The following is an 18,363-nucleotide window of genomic DNA, read 5'->3' as shown; positions in this document are numbered from 1 at the left end:
TATATTCATTCATAATACTCAACATAAAGCATCTACATCCTTTTCAGAGGGAATAAAAAAAAAAAAGTAGTTTCCAAAGATTCAAACTAAATTGCTTGCCAAGCACACACAGTGACTTCAGTGCGTAGCCAGTTTTTATTTGTTTGCAGTGAGTTATGCTGAGTGAGCATTTTGGGAGGGGTCATTATTTGTGTGCACTGCTTTGGTTTCAACAGGACACCAAGTTTCATGTCACAATTGAAAAACTGATCAATAAAAAAAAAAAAAAAGATGACACTCCATCATTTAATCATCCTACTGGAAACTGATGATGAAGGGTTAAAAAACAGGCATAAAAGACACAGAGTAAGATCACAGTCTGGTTAATTAAGATGAATGCTTAGAGGCACTGGTTAAGTCATCATCCCACTTCCACACCAGAGGAGTAAAGATCCTCTGCTAGGACACAGTAACAACACAGCTTGCTGTATATAGCAGTCAGAAAACAGTGAATCAAACTAATCCAGAGTAGAGTTCTCTATGTATAAATTGCATTTTTAAGTCATACTATTTACATTCTCATTGCAACTAAACATGAGTGGCAGGAGTGGATTTGGGTTAAGTATTCTACATGGACTTAAACAGTACTGAGGAGATATTATGTGATTAAAGACGGCTTTTTATGTGCAACTCTTAAAGGATAGCAGCCTCATATGTCTAGATGGAATAAAGGAAGAGAAAGAGAGGAGTCGGTGGCTCACTTGTTCACAAATCGCTCGGATTGACGATGGTGAAGTCAGAGTCTTTGCTGTTGACGGAGCCCTCGTCCGGGCTGGATGAACCCGAGGCGCTGGCAGCGGCCATCAAGGGGTCGTTGAAGATCCCCGGCGCTCCCTCGGGCTCCATGCGCACCAGGCCGCGTCCTCGTCTGATGGGAGGGGTGCGCTCCGAAGTGGACCGTCCTCCGTCGGCGCCCTGCAGGTATCCTTCCTGGGACACGAGGATGTAGTCTTCCCAGTTCTTAGCCTCCGAGCCGAGGGTAGACGCCACCTGCAGAGTAGAGTATGACCTGCCATTTTTATTTTAGTGGAGTCATCAAGTGAGATAATAAAGTAGTATATGGAGATGATTGTGAGGGAGGTAAAAAAAATTCCCTCTCTGGGAAGCATGCCATATAATAATTATGACTATGCAATAACAGTAGACTTATACAGTAAATTCCCTCCTATTTGCAAATTTACTTTCTCTGCTAATGTAAATAATTGGTTTAATGGTAACTAATAGAAAGTGGTGTGATGGTGCTGTTTGCATGTATGAATCTAGCAGAGGGCACTGTCTCACAAGTCCAACATTTTCCAGCAGGAAGATGCTTTGACAAGATATAATCTTGTGTAACTGCACATTTTGTACGTACAATACTGTATGTCTTCACAATTGTGCATTTTTAAAACAGAAAGAGGCACATTATAGGGTTAAGAGTATCAATAATAAATTGCTTTTTATGAGCAATTTTCATTAATACATCAACTTTCTAGCATGGCTGCAGTGCTCATTTACTCAACTGCAAAAAGTACCTGGCATCTATTTGAGCAACCACGAGTTGAGGATGTACTGTATGAAATGAAAATGTCAAACTGAATGATTCCATTATGAATTTAATACAAAGAGATTCATTCAGTAGTGTCATAGCCAGTGAACCTCATGTGGAGTCATCATTCGCTCCTCCTCCTCCTCCTCTTCTTCTTCTTTCTCTTCAGCGCTCTCGCTCCTGTCACCATCAGGACATCGCCTCCTCCCGCAGTCCCCACGACCGCCACCTTGTGGTCGGCGGTTGTCGTGTCGGACGCCGGTGCCAAGGGAGGGTTCTGCAGCTGAGGTGTAGTGGTTGTCAGCAATGTTGATCTCCTCGTTCTCCTCAGCCTCCAGTTGGCTCTGGTTGAAGTGCAGCGCCCCCTTCAGGATGTCCTTAATCTGGCAGGATGGGGAGGTACAGTTCAGTGAGTGAGAAAGATGTCGGTGTTCAGGGAGCCAAGAGATTTTTAATGACTCACCTGCTTGAGACCTGCCAATGAAACAAGGACCTCATCCTCTTTTTCCAAGTGTTCTTGCAAGATCACCTCCTGGATTTTACCTGAGGAGACAAAAAATTGGGAAATAGGAATATAAGAAGATCCATAAGAGAAGACAACCTCTCTTTTTTAAGAACAGTTTTCAAAACATAATATTTCTTAGACAAATTAATTTTCAAGAGTGAGTTGTGGGTCCAATCCTCGGCTGAAGAAGCTAGGTCTTGGTACATGGAATGCCACGTCTCTGGTGAGGAAGGAGCCTGTACTGAACCAGTCCTCGAGAGGGGCTGGACTCAATTCCACTCTGGCGTTTCAGAAACCTGACCCGAGAAAATGTCTCTCCAGTACAAAAAATGTGTACATGATTGCAGAATGTTGACGTTAAAATTGGCTTCATCGTGCCTCCTCTTGTTAACTTGCACAACATTCGAGACAGTTTTTGTTGGGCCTCGAGACCCTGAACATAAGATGACTGTTTTCTCGTGGGAAAAACACCATCTTGTATTCGGTCAATATGATATGTCCCATGTTTGTCAAGCAGAAATAGCTGGACTTACAAATGTGAGTGTTCATCATCTTGGCACAGTATTTGCTCATAGCTTCCAAGTCGTTAATCTGACCCTGTAGGAACGACACCTGGGCCTCCAAGTCCTCCTCCTGCCACAAATCAAAAGGTGAAATGAGAAAAGGATGGCAGAAAAACCTGAAACAATCAACCAACCGAAGTCAGGGATGAGAGTAAGGGAGTACATCCAATGGCTCACCGTCTCCTTTCTGGACATGGTCTTGCTGTGAGAGCGAGAGCGAGTGATGTGGAAGAACGGCTCTTTCTTGGTGGCCGAGAGGGGCGGCGACGAGGCGCTGACATCGCTTCCTCCTCTGGACAGCGGTGGTGGCGGCGAGGAACAGGACTGACCCCGCCCGGTGGAGAGGCTGTCGATGCTGGGTGAGGAGCTGACCGTCTTGGAGTTTTGGCCTGGGAGAGAACACAAACGAAGACCAAACCATCAGGGACAGAAAGTAGACTGTACAGCTACGTGAATGATACAAATAAGTAGCATTTGATGCATGCGCTGATAGTTTGTGGCCGACAAGCGATAACGATCAGGGCAAAATTATAGTGAGGATTCACACCCCTTCTAATACAGCTTGACAAGGAGCGATAGTGGCAGCAATCATGCTGAAAACACCTCAGATTAGATTTGGAAACTGCAACAAGAAGTCATTTAGGCAGCACATAATCAAATTACACAAACCAAACCAGACATTTATTTACTTTCTCACACTAATAACAGCCAATAGAAGAGCAGTGTCAAAGTTAAAAAGATAATCATGCTCAATTTATACCTTGTTTCAATGATTGTGGTTGTATTTGGCATTGATGTGGAACTTTGATGTGTTTAGAATGTGTTTTCTACTCCCATGAAGGTAATAAAACATTATATTATGCTTAGCATCTCAAAGTAGTTATGTCCAGAAGTTATAATAGCCAAATTAATTCTATCTGATAAAACTATCAGAGGGCGGCACGGCGGTCTAGTGGTTAGCGCGCAGACCTCACAGCTAGGAGACCAGGGTTCAATTCCACCTTCGGCCAGCTCTGTGTGGAGTTTGCATGTTCTCCCCGTGCATGCGTGGGTTTTTGTCCGGGTACTCCGGTTTCCTCCCACATTCCAAAAACATGCTAGGTTAATTGGTGACTCCAAATTGTCCATAGGTATGAATGTGAGTGTGAATGGTTGTTTGTCTATATGTGCCCTGTGATTGGCTGGCCACCAGTCCAGGGTGTACCCCGCCTCTCGCCCGAAGACAGCTGGGATAGGCTCCAGCACCTCCCGCGACCCTCGTGAGGAAAAGCGGTAGAAAATGAATGAATGAAAACTATCAGATTGATTTGACATCTGTTATATTCTTTATAAGGTTGGGCTTTAATCTAAATAAAGCCTGAGATCTCAACCTGACTGGAGTCATGCAGGTCATGCCTTTGAGTCATGCTAGTTCCTGCATTTATATACAAATGGATATCCATCGGAATGGAGAGCAAGATAAGAGCATTTTTCATCCATGCAGAATGCAAGCACACTGTCATGTAACAGCCTCTAGCCTCAATTCTAAAACCAAAGCATGCGAGTGTCTCCCTCTGCTGGTCAAAGCTCATAATTGCATGCTGTGAATGGAGGCCACTGTCACACAAGCAGCAGTGTTTTACCTTGCGTGTCAGTGCGAGTCTGCGCTGGGAGAGAGACCTGAGAGGCTCCACCTGAAAGTGCATCTAACATACACGATGCTAGTCAAGCTAACCTCCAACCATGTACGAGGTGTTGTCTTTGGTGCACAGGCTGCTTCTCACCTTTGCCGAGATGGACGGGCATGCTCTCAGATTTCAGCATGCGGTAGTGCTGCGAGTGGGTGTGGTTCTGAGGAGGAGGTGGCGCTTGGACTGATGGAGGAGGCTCAGCAAGGGGGTGTGGCAAAGCGGGCGCGGTGGTCATTGTGGGCGAGGAGGACGAAGAGGACGAGGAGTGCACGTCGCTGCTGATGGGTGTCACTGTGCTGGATGCTCCTGATATGGCTGGGGAGATGAGCTTCCTGCCGAAGTTGAGCAGGCTGCTGGACACCTTGTTCATGTTTAGCGGAGCGGCTTTTGTGCTGGAACTTAGATTGGTCACAAAAAAGGGGGGAAATTTTACATAAACAAGTTGTTTTAAACATTATTATTGTTAAACAAAGATAAAAAACACAAAAGAGGACCAATACATCAAAGCAAGTCATATTTAAAACATTAGAGGCCATCTTCTGCTGCGTTTTTAGTGTTTAATAGTGCTTTTTTATTACTTTGTTATTGTTTTTTGTGCCATACTGACCGCTTAACCAAGTGTGTAGCTATGGATGTTCTTGTTACGTCCACTGTTTACACTTGGTAGCAGCTGTTAGAATTGAGCAATCGGAGATCCCAGCGGAGATACGGAGGAGGAGAGGCGACATAGTGGGAGTGAACAATGAAAAAGACTGTATAAAGGTTGCTGTATAAAGACGGTATCAACCATGTTTACTGTCTGTTGACATGGGGAACCCTAAGATCGACTAACTCAGCGCTAACCGTAATAAAAAAGTGCGGCATGATTGCACTGAAGATTGAACATTAGACCGAACTTTTTCTACATTTATTTGGTGGGTCACGGGTATTTGCCAAAAAATTAAAATAAAAAATGTAATGACCCCATGTCCGTGAATGCACCTTTTGTCGGTGCTATTCACTTTCAAGTTTCAAATAGCACTCGAATAATTAATAATAATAATATTAATAATTAATAGAAGACACCCTGCATCATCAAAAAAAAAAATCCCCTTCAAAATCAAACCTTAACGGTCCACGACCCACTTTTGGGTCAAGACCGTGCATTATCACACACACCCTCGGAACTGCTTATGTTTAGAAAGATTAAATAACGTTAAATAATGATGTCAGTAAGCAACACGGTGAGCTACGTGGTTATTGTCTACGCCTGCTCACAAGTTGAACATATTTATTTTTATTTGTAAAACTTAAACTAAGCCACAAATATGAAAGAATTCACTTGTGTTCATTTTACCGTGTCTTATTCATCAGGTCGGCTCCCCTGGTTTTGTAGTAATCCAGGTTCTGCTGGAACTGGTAGTTGACAGGTCGTGGATGATTCTCCAAGAAGGAGAGAGAGAGAGCGAGAGAGAGAGAGAGTCATTTTTATCGTCACGCATACGTGTAGATGAAGTAAAATGACTGTGTAAACAAGATGTCTAGGTTTGTGCTTTGGAGCATTAAATCTCTTCACTGTCATCTCACTCCGATTATAAAAGGATGACTGCCCCCTCCACCCCCCCCAGGTGTAACGGTGATGCAGAACATGATGTGACAGGGTCATCATCACTGTCACTTTGGATCAGCTGTGTTTAGGATCTTCACCCCAGGAGAGGAGTGGAGTGGAGTGTGAAAAGCTGCTTGTGTTTGGGTCAGTCAGGTGGGGGGCTAAGGTCAAACAGAAATGTTACATTTCCATGCTGTTAAACTAAGAATGAATGCTCTCTAAACTTGGGGCAGATTAGCGGAGACAAAACGCTTAATCCAGCGTACTCCAGTTTCCTGGGAACCGGTGCGAAAGTGTGCAACAAGCGTGAACGCTGTCTGCAAACGATAACATCACCGTGAAACGTGAAATCAATTTTCAGTGGCAAACACGCTCAAATAGTTTCTTACTCTGGGGTCGCGGAGGAAAAGAGCTTTCTGCAGCAGAGAGTTGATGTCCCCGATTGGAGGATAGTGCATCAGCAGGCCCAGGCACGTCTGGAAGTTACTTGCGATCACTGAAATACACCAACGATGAACACACGACTAGAAAGACGTGGCTTATTTCAGGTATGGGAGGAGCATACGAGCATCTCGGATGTAGAGCAGCATGGCCACAAAGACGTAATCCACCAGGTCCAGGGTGATGCTGTCAGCAAACAGAGCGTCCCAAACCACCAGCAGGTCCTGAAGGGGAAACTCGCGTCCGAACAGCAAACGCACCCAGCGTCTGAATGAAGCAACACACAGATGTATGTATGTACGTTGTGCAGAGAGAGCGTTCATCCGTATGTACTGACATGCCGTAGATTTGTGGGGCGATCTCCAGCCGGTTGAGGTGCATGTGCAGCTCCACGTCATGCTTCTTCACCAGTTGATCTTGGATGCGATTGACTTTGGTTACTATGGCAACAGATGGCCCCAAGTCCTGCGGCCGTGCAAAAGGGATGCTGCTTAGCATTTCTTCTTTACCCTGGGGGCAAAACATCATATGAGCTGGCATCTTAGTTGCTGCTACACATTAGTAAATTGGGATATGTCATGTGTGCCGCAGGAAATTATCTGATTGGTCTGAAAATAATTTATTGCATCCAAATATACTGTATATACTTTTTGTGATATTTTGATGACTTTGTGGTAAAATATGTTTTTCTCAGTTTCTGATGTTTTATTTTTCCCTTAACCATTTCAACTTTCTTCTGAGAAATCTTCTCGGAATGATGACTTCATTCGCATAATAGTTTGACTTTATTGACATAACATTTTAACTTTTTTTATAACCTAATTGTCCAAAAATGACAACTTTCATTGTTAGTGGTTAGTTTCTCACAATATTAAAAAAAATATGCTACTAAAATGACATTATTGTGATAAAATTACAACTTTTTTCCTCTTAAAGAGGACCTATTATGCTCATTGTTCGACCCTTGGTGTTTTCCAGAATCTGCACCTATTCCAGCTATATTTCCTTTGATTTGTGCTTCCTGCCAAAATGGTCTATTATAATTTATTCCATGCGTCTGGACATGCCCACGCTGCTGTGCTTTATCACAAGAGCTTCCTAACTGTGAACCACATAAAAAAAGTCTGTCCCTTTGTGACGTCATAAAGGAACTGTTTTACCACGCCTTCTCAAACTGAGCGTTTTGATCCATCCCAAACTTCTTTCAGGGCTCACTTAAAAAAAAGCGCCAATCTCATTATCTGAAACTTTGGCATGGTTTAACACGAGTATATATATCATTCGAACTACATTTATAAGTCAGAAAAGTGGAAAAAGCATCATAGGTCGCCTTTAATATTTTGCATTATTCTTGTAAACTTCAGATTTTCCCAATAATATAAGTTTAGAATGTGCCGCGGGCCAATAAAAAAACCGCAGGGGGCCACAAATAGCCCTCAGGCCGTAGGTTGAGTCCTTTGGGTCCACTTTAGCACTTTCACGTTTGCACCTGTCCTGGTGCATTTTATATATATATATATATATATATATATATATAGGGATTATATGAAATAGTGTGGGTATGAACGACTGCATCATTAATACAGCGTGTATGTTCCAAGTGCTTTGGTGGATTATTTTGAGTCATGTTTTTTTTCCTTCCTAGGTAAAGTGGCGGTGGACATTAATAACAGCAGAGAGGAGTGATGATACAATATGCCTGCAAGTGTAAACATCGCTTTACACTGGTCTGAGGTCAGCAGACCAAATTAGTCCTCGGGCAACTCACCCTTCTCACTTCTCTTTCATAGCAGGAGAACCACGGCTCTGCTGTCTCCATCAGCTGAGAGAACAGGGCACTAAAAAGAGTAAAGAATGGGCATTTAAGTTAGGTCAGTTATCAGGTAAAGACTTTGTACTTGTTATTGTCCATACGTGAATCCAAGCACACTCACTAGGCATCATGCTCTAGGTACAGTGGGTCCAACAGACACTTCATCTCTTCACTGTGGGGGAAATAACAACATTCAGCAGATGCCAAGCTTCATCACATGAAGCAATGCTGATCAACTATCTGTTACAAGACAATAAACGATCCTGAATAGAATGGTCCAATTTCACAGGACCTGGGGCTTGCCGTCTCGCTGGCGTGTAGGAAGGCTTGGTGGTCGCAGTGCAGCACGAACACGATGGGCGCCAGCAGCTCATGCATCCCCTACGGGACACACAGGATGACACACAAGGGGTGTGGCGGTTTTTCCAATGAAAATATGGTTCATTTGTGGTCAGTCTTGCTTTAATAGTGATGCACGAGGTTTGTAATGTGTAGTGACAGCTTTAATTTAGATATTGTTAGCCACTGCCCGGCCATGTGTCACTTCCAGTTTGTAAAAAAGATGCTTTGCTCGCCATCTATCCATTAGCTGGTGCCGGTTGCAGACATGGGTAATGATTAGATCACAGAAGCATACTGCTCCTTTTGTCGGAACACATGGGACGTTTTCAGGCACAAAATCTACTTTTTGTGATTTTTATTTCCCCCCCAGTACCTGCTTATAAAGCAACTGTTCATTTTCTCTGGCGTAACAGAAGAGAATGTCCGTCAACTTGGTCCGCACATCCTCATCCTGGAAGTAACGAATCTCAGGAAACCTGAATAGAAAAAAAATACAGGTGAAAATCAATGGGTGCAAAGGTTAGGAAATAGTTACAACTGGAACCTTGCATACGTTCTCAGTACGTCTTGCTTGATCATCCCCTTCAGCTCTTTATCCTGGAAGAACTTGTTCCACAAGCTCTGTGCAGGGAAAAGGAAATATTGCAAAAATGGTGACATACAATAACTCTGCATTTTATCCTAAAAATCTGTGCCAGTACACTAAAAAGAGTGAAATAGCAAATCATAAATAAATATCAAGTTGCAAGCTATTTTTAAACAACTGATTAACCACCTAATTAAACACTGATCCACTAGATTCCTAATGACTTACTATAAGTAAACTGCTAATGAATCAATAATGAGATTCTAAAATAGTTTGTAATTATACCAGCTAAACAGTCTCAAGGGAATCGACTGTATTAAGGTCATATTTTCTACGCAAATATGAACGAATGACTGAATGAATGCGCATACACGTGTTTTGACAAAGAGCCATCCAAATAGTGCTTCACTCACCCCCTCGTCTTGGGACAAAGGGTTGTTGACGACCAAGTCCTGCTGGCCCGCAGCCTTGCGAGGGTTTGTGATGTGCTATAAGGAAAAAAAAACGTAGTAGTCATTACAAAATACCAGACTGCATTTACTTCATCATGTGTATGTGACTCTATGGCACAGGACGAGTAAAATATGTCGAATTGATATAAAAGGTTCAATTCCACCCTCGGCCATCTCTGTGTGGAGTTTGCATGCGTGGGTTTTCTCCGGGTACTCTGGTTTCCTCCCACATTCCAAAAACATGCTAGGTTAATTGGTGACTCCAAATTGTCCATAGGTATGAATGTGAGTGTGAATGGTTGTTTGTCTATATGTGCCCTGTGATTGGCTGGCCACCAGTCCAGGGTGTATCCCGCCTCTCGCCCGAAGAGAGCTGGGATAGGCTCCAACACCCCCCGCGACCCTCGTGAGAATAAGCGGTCAAAAATGAAAGAATGATATAAAAAGGCAGAATTTCTGGTTAAAACAAGAAGCTTTTGTGTGAAATCTGAAATGATTAAATTCATTATTTATCCGGTTTGTGCTCATGGGGCTTTTACTGCCTCAGGCAGCAACCATTGTGCTCTAAATGCCAAGAAAAGCTCTCACAGTTTCTTTAATCTTCTCATACTGGGCCCGGAGCTCTTTGGTTTTGTTGATCCACTGACTCTTGTCCTCCGGGAGAGCCTCCAGATACAACTGCAGACATCCAGAACATACTTAAGTACACGTTATCTTACAAGAACCTTCCGTTCATTCCTCACTTTCAGAGCTAAACGAGTTAATGAAGATTTTTCTAATTGCTAAACACTTTGCTTTAACTCGATAACACTCCTTGATCCATTGGGCGGTCACCTTCCAGCATACGCTCCGAAAGCGGCTGCTCCTCAGTCGACCGCTGATGCCTGCCTGCCGGATCCTCGCCAGGTAATTACTGTTGAGAAACAAGTCATCCCATTCTTTCCTGCACAGAGAAAGCAGGGCGAGGAGATTTATAAGGATCTCAGCCTATTATTCATCCAAAGTGGCAAGCAGCAGTAAAGTGAGAGGCTGGGGTGCTGGAGGTTTACGGTAAACACTGGAGGATGCTCACCTGTATGAGAGGAAGGTTGATGGTGATTGAGTGCCGCTGTCAAGAGAGCCTCCTGTTTAGACAAACACGACCACAAGAGGGGGATATAAACAACACCAGACGAGGGTCGTTAAAATAAAGATTCATCATTTTTACAGCAATAAGCAGATACGTGAAAAAAACTTCCATAAAAAGGGAAACATGCTTCCTTGCTCACGGCCTACAAACAAACACTAGCAGGCGGTGTGATGACACAGCCTTCATAGCTGTACTCTTTATTTGTCTTTATTGCGCGTAATATGTCTAATTTGGCCTGCAGGTGAACATGAAGTCAAGTCGGAAAGCTGTCTATCAACATTAATTACATGAGTGTATCATTCCACAGGGACACTCAGAATGAATATTCATCAGTGCCGCAACATGCCAGACTTAACATTTAGTCCCTCATGTAAACATAAAAAAAAACCCAACAAAAAACCAACCTCAGCCTCTGGGCAACACCAGCCACTTCTGTGACTTAACAGTCAGCTCAAATACATAAAAGAACAAAGAGATGACCTACTGCTGCGGTTTTTGTTGAAATTGCTGAGCGGGTCAAAGCCCGTCTCCTGCTGCTCGTCCGTCTGGAGCGGGTGGGGGGTCTCGAAGTTAGGGTGCTGCATGGCCCTGCCAGCCTAATCTGCGACAGAGGCACAAAATCACTCAGGCTTGTGGAACAGTTTTATCATCTCATAATGTGGTTTCCTGCCTGTTTTGATTGAATTTGCTTTTTTTTTTTTTTGCTGTCTGGGGTTGTAGGATTCATGATTTGTTTTTATTTCTGTCTTGGCAAGACAAAGAATGAACATTTATGGAGATCTATGGTGTTTAGTTCAACCCTTGACTGATGAATGTGATAGTTCAAAGATGGTTCGGCAGTAGAACATTAAGTAGGTTTTGGGAAAATATCAGCCCCCAACTAGAAAAGGCTTTCTGTGAAAAGCACAACTTTCACTTTGGTGCTGAATGAGTTAATGTCCTTCTTATCGTCTGACAGTAGTTTAGTGAAAGGCAACAATTGATAAGACCACACACTCTGTATCAGAGACGACTCTGCCTTATCTACAATGCTGAGTGACCAGCAGAGTGTGGACAAAAACTTCTGCCATTAGTCGATTTCCCTGTGACAAAGATACAAACTTAAAACTGTGTTTTCACTACTTACAATCACGTCCTAATTTGTCTCCTCAGCCAAGACTCAGAAAAAGAGGATGTGTCTGCGAGGGAAGGGAAAAAGGAACAGTAATGACACTACTTTCATTGTGACAAAAAGCTACTTACATTGCAGAAGTAAGATATCCGATACACTCCTGTTGGTTTAGAGCAGGGTTCTCAAACACGCGGCCCGTGGCCAAATGTGGCCCACAGAACACTAGTTTGAGGCCCCCGCCTTGATATGGAAGTTTAATGTTAGTGCGGCCCGCGCAGGTTTGATATGGATGCTGTATGGTATCATGTACCCAGAAAAAAATATTACGTTTGATTAATGTTCATGTTAAAGGTTAAATAACTGTTAATAGTTATCCCCCCTATCCGTGTGGAAGTGGTAAGTTTTTGGCTATTTAAGTTTAAAGGAAATAACTTGAAGGCTACCATTTAGGTCGCTAGCTCTCTAGTTTGCGAGTTAGCAGGTGTCTCAAGACCCTGCAGTTGCGCAATATGTTGTAAATAAAAAAAGTATAAATGTGACTATAGTCGTGTTTTGTCATGTCTACAGGGCTCTAATAATCCTTTGTTAATTTTAATCTGAAAAAAATAATTTGTCTACCCGCCAACTATATGTGGTTTTATTATTGCAGTTTTATTATTATTATATTTATTTATTACTGATTGATTGAGTTTCTTTATTCTTGATTTGTTTATTTATTTTTCATCTTATTTTGTGCAGAAAAATAAAAATTAAGATATTTGAGAACAGTGGAATGTTTTATCAGAGCTTTTATTGTAGAAAATCGGAACCTAAGCACTGAAAAACTTTGTATATTTTTCTGTTTTTAATAAATGCATTTTTTTTTGTTTTTTTTGGAAAACCTGATGCGGCCCAGCCTTGCCCAGACCCTAGCTCCAGTGGCCCCCAGGTAAATTGAGTTTGAGACCCCTGGTTTAGAGGGATTTTTCCCCATCATTCATCATTCATGCATAACTGTTCAGTACCTCATAATAACATCTCCAAACTCCAGGTTCTACCCTAGCTGCAATTAGGGCTGGGATGACGTGTCGACGTCATCGATGACATAGACAGAAGAACTGCATGTCGATGCGCCTTCACTCAGAATTAGTGGAGGGCAAAACCGTTCATTTCAATGAACAGGATCATTCCGCTTCATTCAGTATAAATAGCCGTTCATTTCGGTCAATTGGTCATTAGCCTGTGATCTACCCCTGTGCATAGACCCGGTCAGTCGTGTCAAGTCAGTCCGTTCACTCATGTTTACGTTCTCAACAGCTCACAAACTAGTGCTGTGTCAGTCATGAACAAAACGGCCAACGGACTGAACGGGTATTTTATGGGCTGTTCATTCGTTCGCAAAAAAGAACTAGTTATTTTGACCCGTTTGTTCACAAACTCAGAATCAAAACATGGCGGCAGCAAGAAAAGCCAGAAGAAAAGATCGCGCAACATAGTATCCAAAGTATGGGAATACGTCACGCCAAAAGGTAATCCACATTATCTATCTATCTATTTATTTATTATTTATTTATTATTTCATTCATTCATTTTATACCGCTTTTTCCTCACAAGGGTCGCGGGGGTGCTGGAGCCTATCCCAGCTGTCTTCGGGCGAGAGGCGGGGTACACCCTGGACTGGTCGCCAGCCAATCACAGGGCACATATAGACAAACAACCATTCACACTCACATTCATACCTATGGACAATTTGGAGTTGCTAATTAACCTAGCATGTTTTTGGAATGTGGGAGGAAACCGGAGTACCGGAGAAAACCCACGCATGCACGGGGAGAACATGCAAACTCCACACAGATATGGCCGAGGGCGGAACCAAACCCCGGTCTCCTAGCTGCGAGGTCTGCACGCTAACCACTAGACCGTTGTGCCGTCCCTATTTATTATTTATTATTTATTATTTATTATTTATTATTTATTATTTATTATTTATTATTTATTATTTATTATTTATTATTTATTATTTATTATTTATTATTTATTATACGGGAGCCAGGCAACGACATTTCGTTGGCAATTTCACTGCTGTGTTATTGTGCAATGACAATAAAGAAAGTCTATGTCTAATGATGCGGTGGTTTGTGACCTATGCAAAATTGAGATGGCATATCACAAAAGCATGACGGCGATGCACCAGCACCTATTGAGGAAGCACCCGAGAGCTGCTTCTGAGGAGAAGACGCCTTTTTTTTAATTTCCTTTTTTTTCCTAATTCCCCGTCATTCATCCAAACCGCACCACGTAACTTGTGCTCCAGCCTTGCACACACAGAGCATTGGCCAACACAAAAACACACTCCTCACACACTTGCGTCTTGCTGACACTTTTTTTTTAACTGACAGACACACACTATCGTTACTTTTATTTCTACTATTATTATTGCTATTGGTATTATTCATGTTATTATACTTTATTTATATGGGCAGATCATTTAGAAATAGAAATATATATATTTATTAACCTGTACATATGTTTGTGGTTTATGTTTTCAGGGACTAATCAGGGACCTTCAGGGATTAATCAATGCATCGAAAAACTATTTTCTACATTAATCGATTACAGAAATAATCGTTTAACCCAGCAACAGCTGCAATTAAAAGGTAGGAGTCGGGCTTTATTCTGCCTTACCAGGGTGACTGCATCACCAATACAGTGGTGGTGGTGGTGGTGGTGGTGGTGGTGGTGATGTTCAAGTAACTTGCAGAGTTGAAGATGGCGATGAAGCTCTGAAATGGAAAACACAAAAGATCATCTTAAGCCACAAAGATAATGTGATGTAAAACGATGCAAATGATTCACTGTCGTCCAGACTCCGGTATCAGCTTCACCAATGAATGCTGTGTACAGTAATATCTGATCATACGCGGTTAAAAATGGGGTGAAACAAAACCAACTCTCGTGATACAAGCTCAGAGAAAAGTTCAACTTTCTCCCAAAGACAAATGCAATCTAGGTTAACTAATTGTGCCTCCAGTCTTTATCCGGTTTGGGATTAATCCGCGTTTATGAAAATGGTTAGCCTAATACAGAGGGCCCGACAGAATAATAGCATGCTTCCACTGAGCCTAATGTTCCCTCTTCCCATTATTAATTGTGGAAATAAGACAAGAAAGGAATCTCTTAAACCTATTACCCATGTGAATGGAGCGCTGCTTGATAAATCAGCTCCACGCGTCATCAAAATAGCAATAATTGTGTATGCATGATGTATGGGCTCTGTTTTCCTTGGAAGCATCCTCAAAGGCTGCGCTACTGGTAGTTGGTTCCTCCCTCTCGATAGGAGTACAATTATACAACTATAGTGAATTGGATGATTTGGTGAGCAGATCTACCAAAGTAGAAATAAGGTTTGCATTTTGAAAGTCAGGCCTGAAAGCAGTTTTGGATTCCACTGACATCAATGCAACCCTTACTTCCTTGCGGCCATGTCCTTCGACACGCTGCAGACCTGGCCCCAACCGGCCCCAAACAAAGATAACTTTCCTATAAAGCTAGCTTTCCTATAGAGGCAAGCATCAGGCAGAAGTGGTTGCCATTGTTGATTCCCAGCCAGCAAGAGAAAAAAAAATTAACGGCATCCGTCAACGGCGCTTCATACAGGACTGTTCTGTGAACATGAGCCAATATGAAGCCGGACTATCCACCAAACTGCTGCTTAAGCCCGACTTTATAACGTTACTTGGTCGTGTTGAAGAGTCAGAAGAGCGAGCTGTAACTAACAATTTATCAGTGTCCAAACTGTTTATTTTGTGTAAGTCTGTGTAGCATTGTAGAGTGTGACCAATCACAGCGGGAGGTAGGAAAACTGCAGGAAGAGGTACAGAGACTGGAAGATCTTGAAAGTGTTCTGTGTGGTTATCATGTGTAGCTGCTCTATAGGAGTCAATAACTCACTAAAAAGGCCTGAAAATTTGCATAATATGTCCCCCCCTTAATTTTTCAACATTATGTTTCTAAAATGACATTTTTCAATTGTTGCTTTTTTTCTTGTTGAGTGATATTTTTAAAATGTGCTGAGGGCCAGTAAAACAACCATCACGGGCCAGACTTTGGACAACTCTGCAACCGAAGACGACAATAATGCTTCATTTTGATTTGTGATGTAACAATAAGCTTTTTATTTGAGTGTACAGCGGTTGTGCCAAAAATAAAATCTTTCAAGAAGGTATTTTCAGGTGCATGTCTCCCAACAGGCTCGCGTGTGTCCAATCTTTCCCAAAATAAAGTGTGACGAGATGACGAGGTGCTGTTTTGTGCAGCTGACACAAACACCATCATGCGGGAGAAGAGAATTTTCTATCTTCCGCTGCATTTGTTCCATTTTCCCTGAGGCGGCCATGAGACTGCATGATGCAAATTAGCATGCGCATCATGCACCTGGAGAGATCTAAATCATGGAAGATCTTCCAGCAAATCAATACATTGTACTCGAGGTAATGAGCTTCAATACAACAGCTGTTGTAAGGAAAATCATGACAATGTCATTTAATGTGGTTCAACTGTAGAGTAGAGGCACTGCATCATCATCAGAGGTGTGGGTGGGCAAACTAGAAGAAACACACAACGTGTGATGGGATCCAAAAGTTCTTTGGGAGCATTTGTGCCTTGTACCTTGCTGAAATGCCGACTTTCAAACCCTTTCACATACTCACATAGCGGTCATATTCCTGGCCAAAACTAACCTTGTGTTTCCACTCGATTATAGCTGCATCACATCACATTCTTTGGCATCATGAGAAACTTTCAGAAGCGGAGATCAGCTGACGGTTCAGAAAGGGGGGAGATTTTCACCTCAGATGTTGGCAAATTCAGAAGTCTGCCTGCTCTTTAACAAGCAGGCAGTCCAATATGATAAGAGCCAGTGTCCATGTTCATGTTGATGGTACAAAACGCAAGGAAAAGATTCAGTTTGCTTTTCGGCCTTATGGCGCTGAGGCTAAATTCCCCTGAAGGTGAAGCCAATTTAATCAATCCTACTGAATGTTTAACTGAAGGACGAACAGAAGGAAAATGATGACATGAACAACCCTGCAATGGCCTGCCCCCGCCCCCAAGAAAATCATACATACTTTGTCAACAAGTGGCGTCTTTGAGAGTCATTAAAACAAGCATGAGAGGGGCCGTATACGGCAAAGAGCCCAGCTAAATAAACTCACATGCCTGTCCTTCCGCACGGAGCAAAGAACCCATGCAGGAGCTCTCGGTCGGTCACATGCTCCACAAGCGGATGAAAACAAGTGCAGGCAGGACCTTAACCCTGCAAAATATCATAAACTTGCTCAATCGGGACTGATTCAATTACAAAATGACTTCTCATGGGGACATAAAGCTACTTATATATTAGTAAGTAATGCATTTGCATTATTAAGCTGCCGAAACGCTAACAGGCAGTACATTACATCAATGTATAAACATTTTATTTTGGTCACAATATGCTCAGCATTTTAATATATTTCAATATCATCTTTAAGTCGTAGGTGACTTAAGTTACATTTACGCTGTTTAATAAAAAGCCACAGGTCAGCGCCCCCTGACTGTTGCTGTGGCGTCCCCATTAAGGGAATTATAGTCGGGTAAATCTTTATGTACAATTGATTCATTGAGCAAAACCAAGCTGGAGCACCAAAGCCTGCTGCTGTTCCTCGTTTTTGACCAACTGACAGGACTTTTGCGCCACAAGTAGATCACAGTCCTTTGGAAAACATAGAACATTCATTTTTTTTGGTTCTCTTCTATATTTATTTTTATAACGATCAGTGTTTTTATATTTTAATTTTTATTTTATGTACATATATTGCTTCGAAAATATGGGCGTAAATAACTTAGCACCCCCAAAAAATGGCTGTTCCCGTGTATTAAAATCACTTTGTATCGGACAGATACCAACATTTATAGTATCGCCAACCTTTACGATACATGCATACGTCATTGTATGAGGTTAAACGTACATTCTACAATTTATTCTTCAAAATCACAGGTGCTATAAAATATAAATGAATATTCTGCATGCAGTGAATTGCGGCGATAGACAGGAATTAATAACACACACGCAGGCTAATAGCTAGCATGCCGCGAGGCACAACGAATGCGTATATTATATTATTTTGGATAAATGCAAAATACAAGTCAGGAAAGTATAAATAAGACTAAAGGTGACAGGAGTCTTGAGACTAAAGTGATGCTAGCACAGCCGTTAGCAAGGCCCGTCGTTACTTCCGCCACACTCGGCTAACTTGCTAACGCGCTGCCAAAAAAAGCTACGTGACAAGTAGCAACAAAACTCTCACACACACTGCAAATACTCACAGTTCCTAGCGGAAGTGCGACGGCCCGGACACGACCATGCTCCTGGTAGGTTTGTTTTATGTTCACGCAAGACTCCACATTGACGCTGTGGAAGAAGTCACGAAGCTTTTGTAAACAGTCGCGGGACACTCAAGTCAGGAAACGAAGCAGACCAGCTGATTAGTCACATGACCATGTTGATGACGTAAGAGGCTGCAGGTAAACTCAATGTGCAATTTTCCCAACTATTTCTGCTGAATTGCCCATTTTTGCGT

At 42.4% G+C, this 18,363-nt stretch overlaps 1 protein-coding gene across 3 annotated transcripts; it reads right to left on the bottom strand.

The window, feature by feature from the left end:
* Window positions 1–91: 91 nt before the first annotated feature.
* Window positions 92–18,270, bottom strand: tbc1d5 (TBC1 domain family, member 5). Of its 3 annotated transcripts, XM_058047753.2 has the most exons (25): window positions 18,110–18,270; window positions 16,960–17,060; window positions 14,432–14,527; window positions 11,783–11,834; window positions 11,141–11,257; window positions 10,600–10,651; window positions 10,362–10,470; window positions 10,116–10,205; window positions 9,489–9,563; window positions 9,043–9,110; window positions 8,863–8,965; window positions 8,440–8,528; window positions 8,269–8,319; window positions 8,103–8,172; window positions 6,672–6,844; window positions 6,459–6,601; window positions 6,283–6,389; window positions 5,642–5,727; window positions 4,399–4,703; window positions 4,258–4,320; window positions 2,813–3,024; window positions 2,606–2,705; window positions 2,031–2,110; window positions 1,678–1,950; window positions 92–1,029 (listed from the first exon to the last, which is right to left on the bottom strand). In XM_058047753.2, exons 5-25 carry the CDS (start codon window positions 11,238–11,240, stop codon window positions 745–747), a joined length of 2,634 nt encoding a protein of 877 aa, XP_057903736.2. In that variant the 5' UTR covers window positions 11,241–11,257; window positions 11,783–11,834; window positions 14,432–14,527; window positions 16,960–17,060; window positions 18,110–18,270; the 3' UTR covers window positions 92–744. The 3 variants fall into 3 exon arrangements, with proteins under 3 accessions (XP_057903736.2, XP_078648115.1, XP_057903737.2); XM_078791989.1 differs by lacking the exon at window positions 16,960–17,060 and having other exon boundaries at window positions 14,432–14,529; window positions 18,110–18,262; XM_058047754.2 differs by lacking the exons at window positions 4,258–4,320; window positions 16,960–17,060.
* Window positions 18,271–18,363: the final 93 nt, after the last annotated feature.

The sequence above is a fragment of the Doryrhamphus excisus genome, linkage group LG7 (genome assembly GCF_037039965.1).
Source record: "Doryrhamphus excisus strain RoL-2023G ecotype Guam linkage group LG7, RoL_Dexc_Guam_v1.1, whole genome shotgun sequence".
Lineage (NCBI taxonomy): Eukaryota > Metazoa > Chordata > Actinopteri > Syngnathiformes > Syngnathidae > Doryrhamphus > Doryrhamphus excisus.
This window is presented reverse-complemented; position numbering and strand designations above follow the sequence as displayed.

Bases quoted from the DNA above. Each gene is read 5' to 3' on its own strand.
- tbc1d5 (XM_058047753.2), bottom strand. From the start codon at position 11,240: ATGCAGCACCCTAACTTCGAGACCCCCCACCCGCTCCAGACGGACGAG. The intron at 1,951-2,030 runs GTGAGTCATTAA...CCATCCTGCCAG, and splicing joins CATTGGCAGGTCTCAAGCAG to ATTAAGGACATCCTGAAGGG. The intron at 1,030-1,677 runs GTTCACTGGCTA...TCTACTCTGCAG, and splicing joins GAATGATGACTCCACATGAG to GTGGCGTCTACCCTCGGCTC.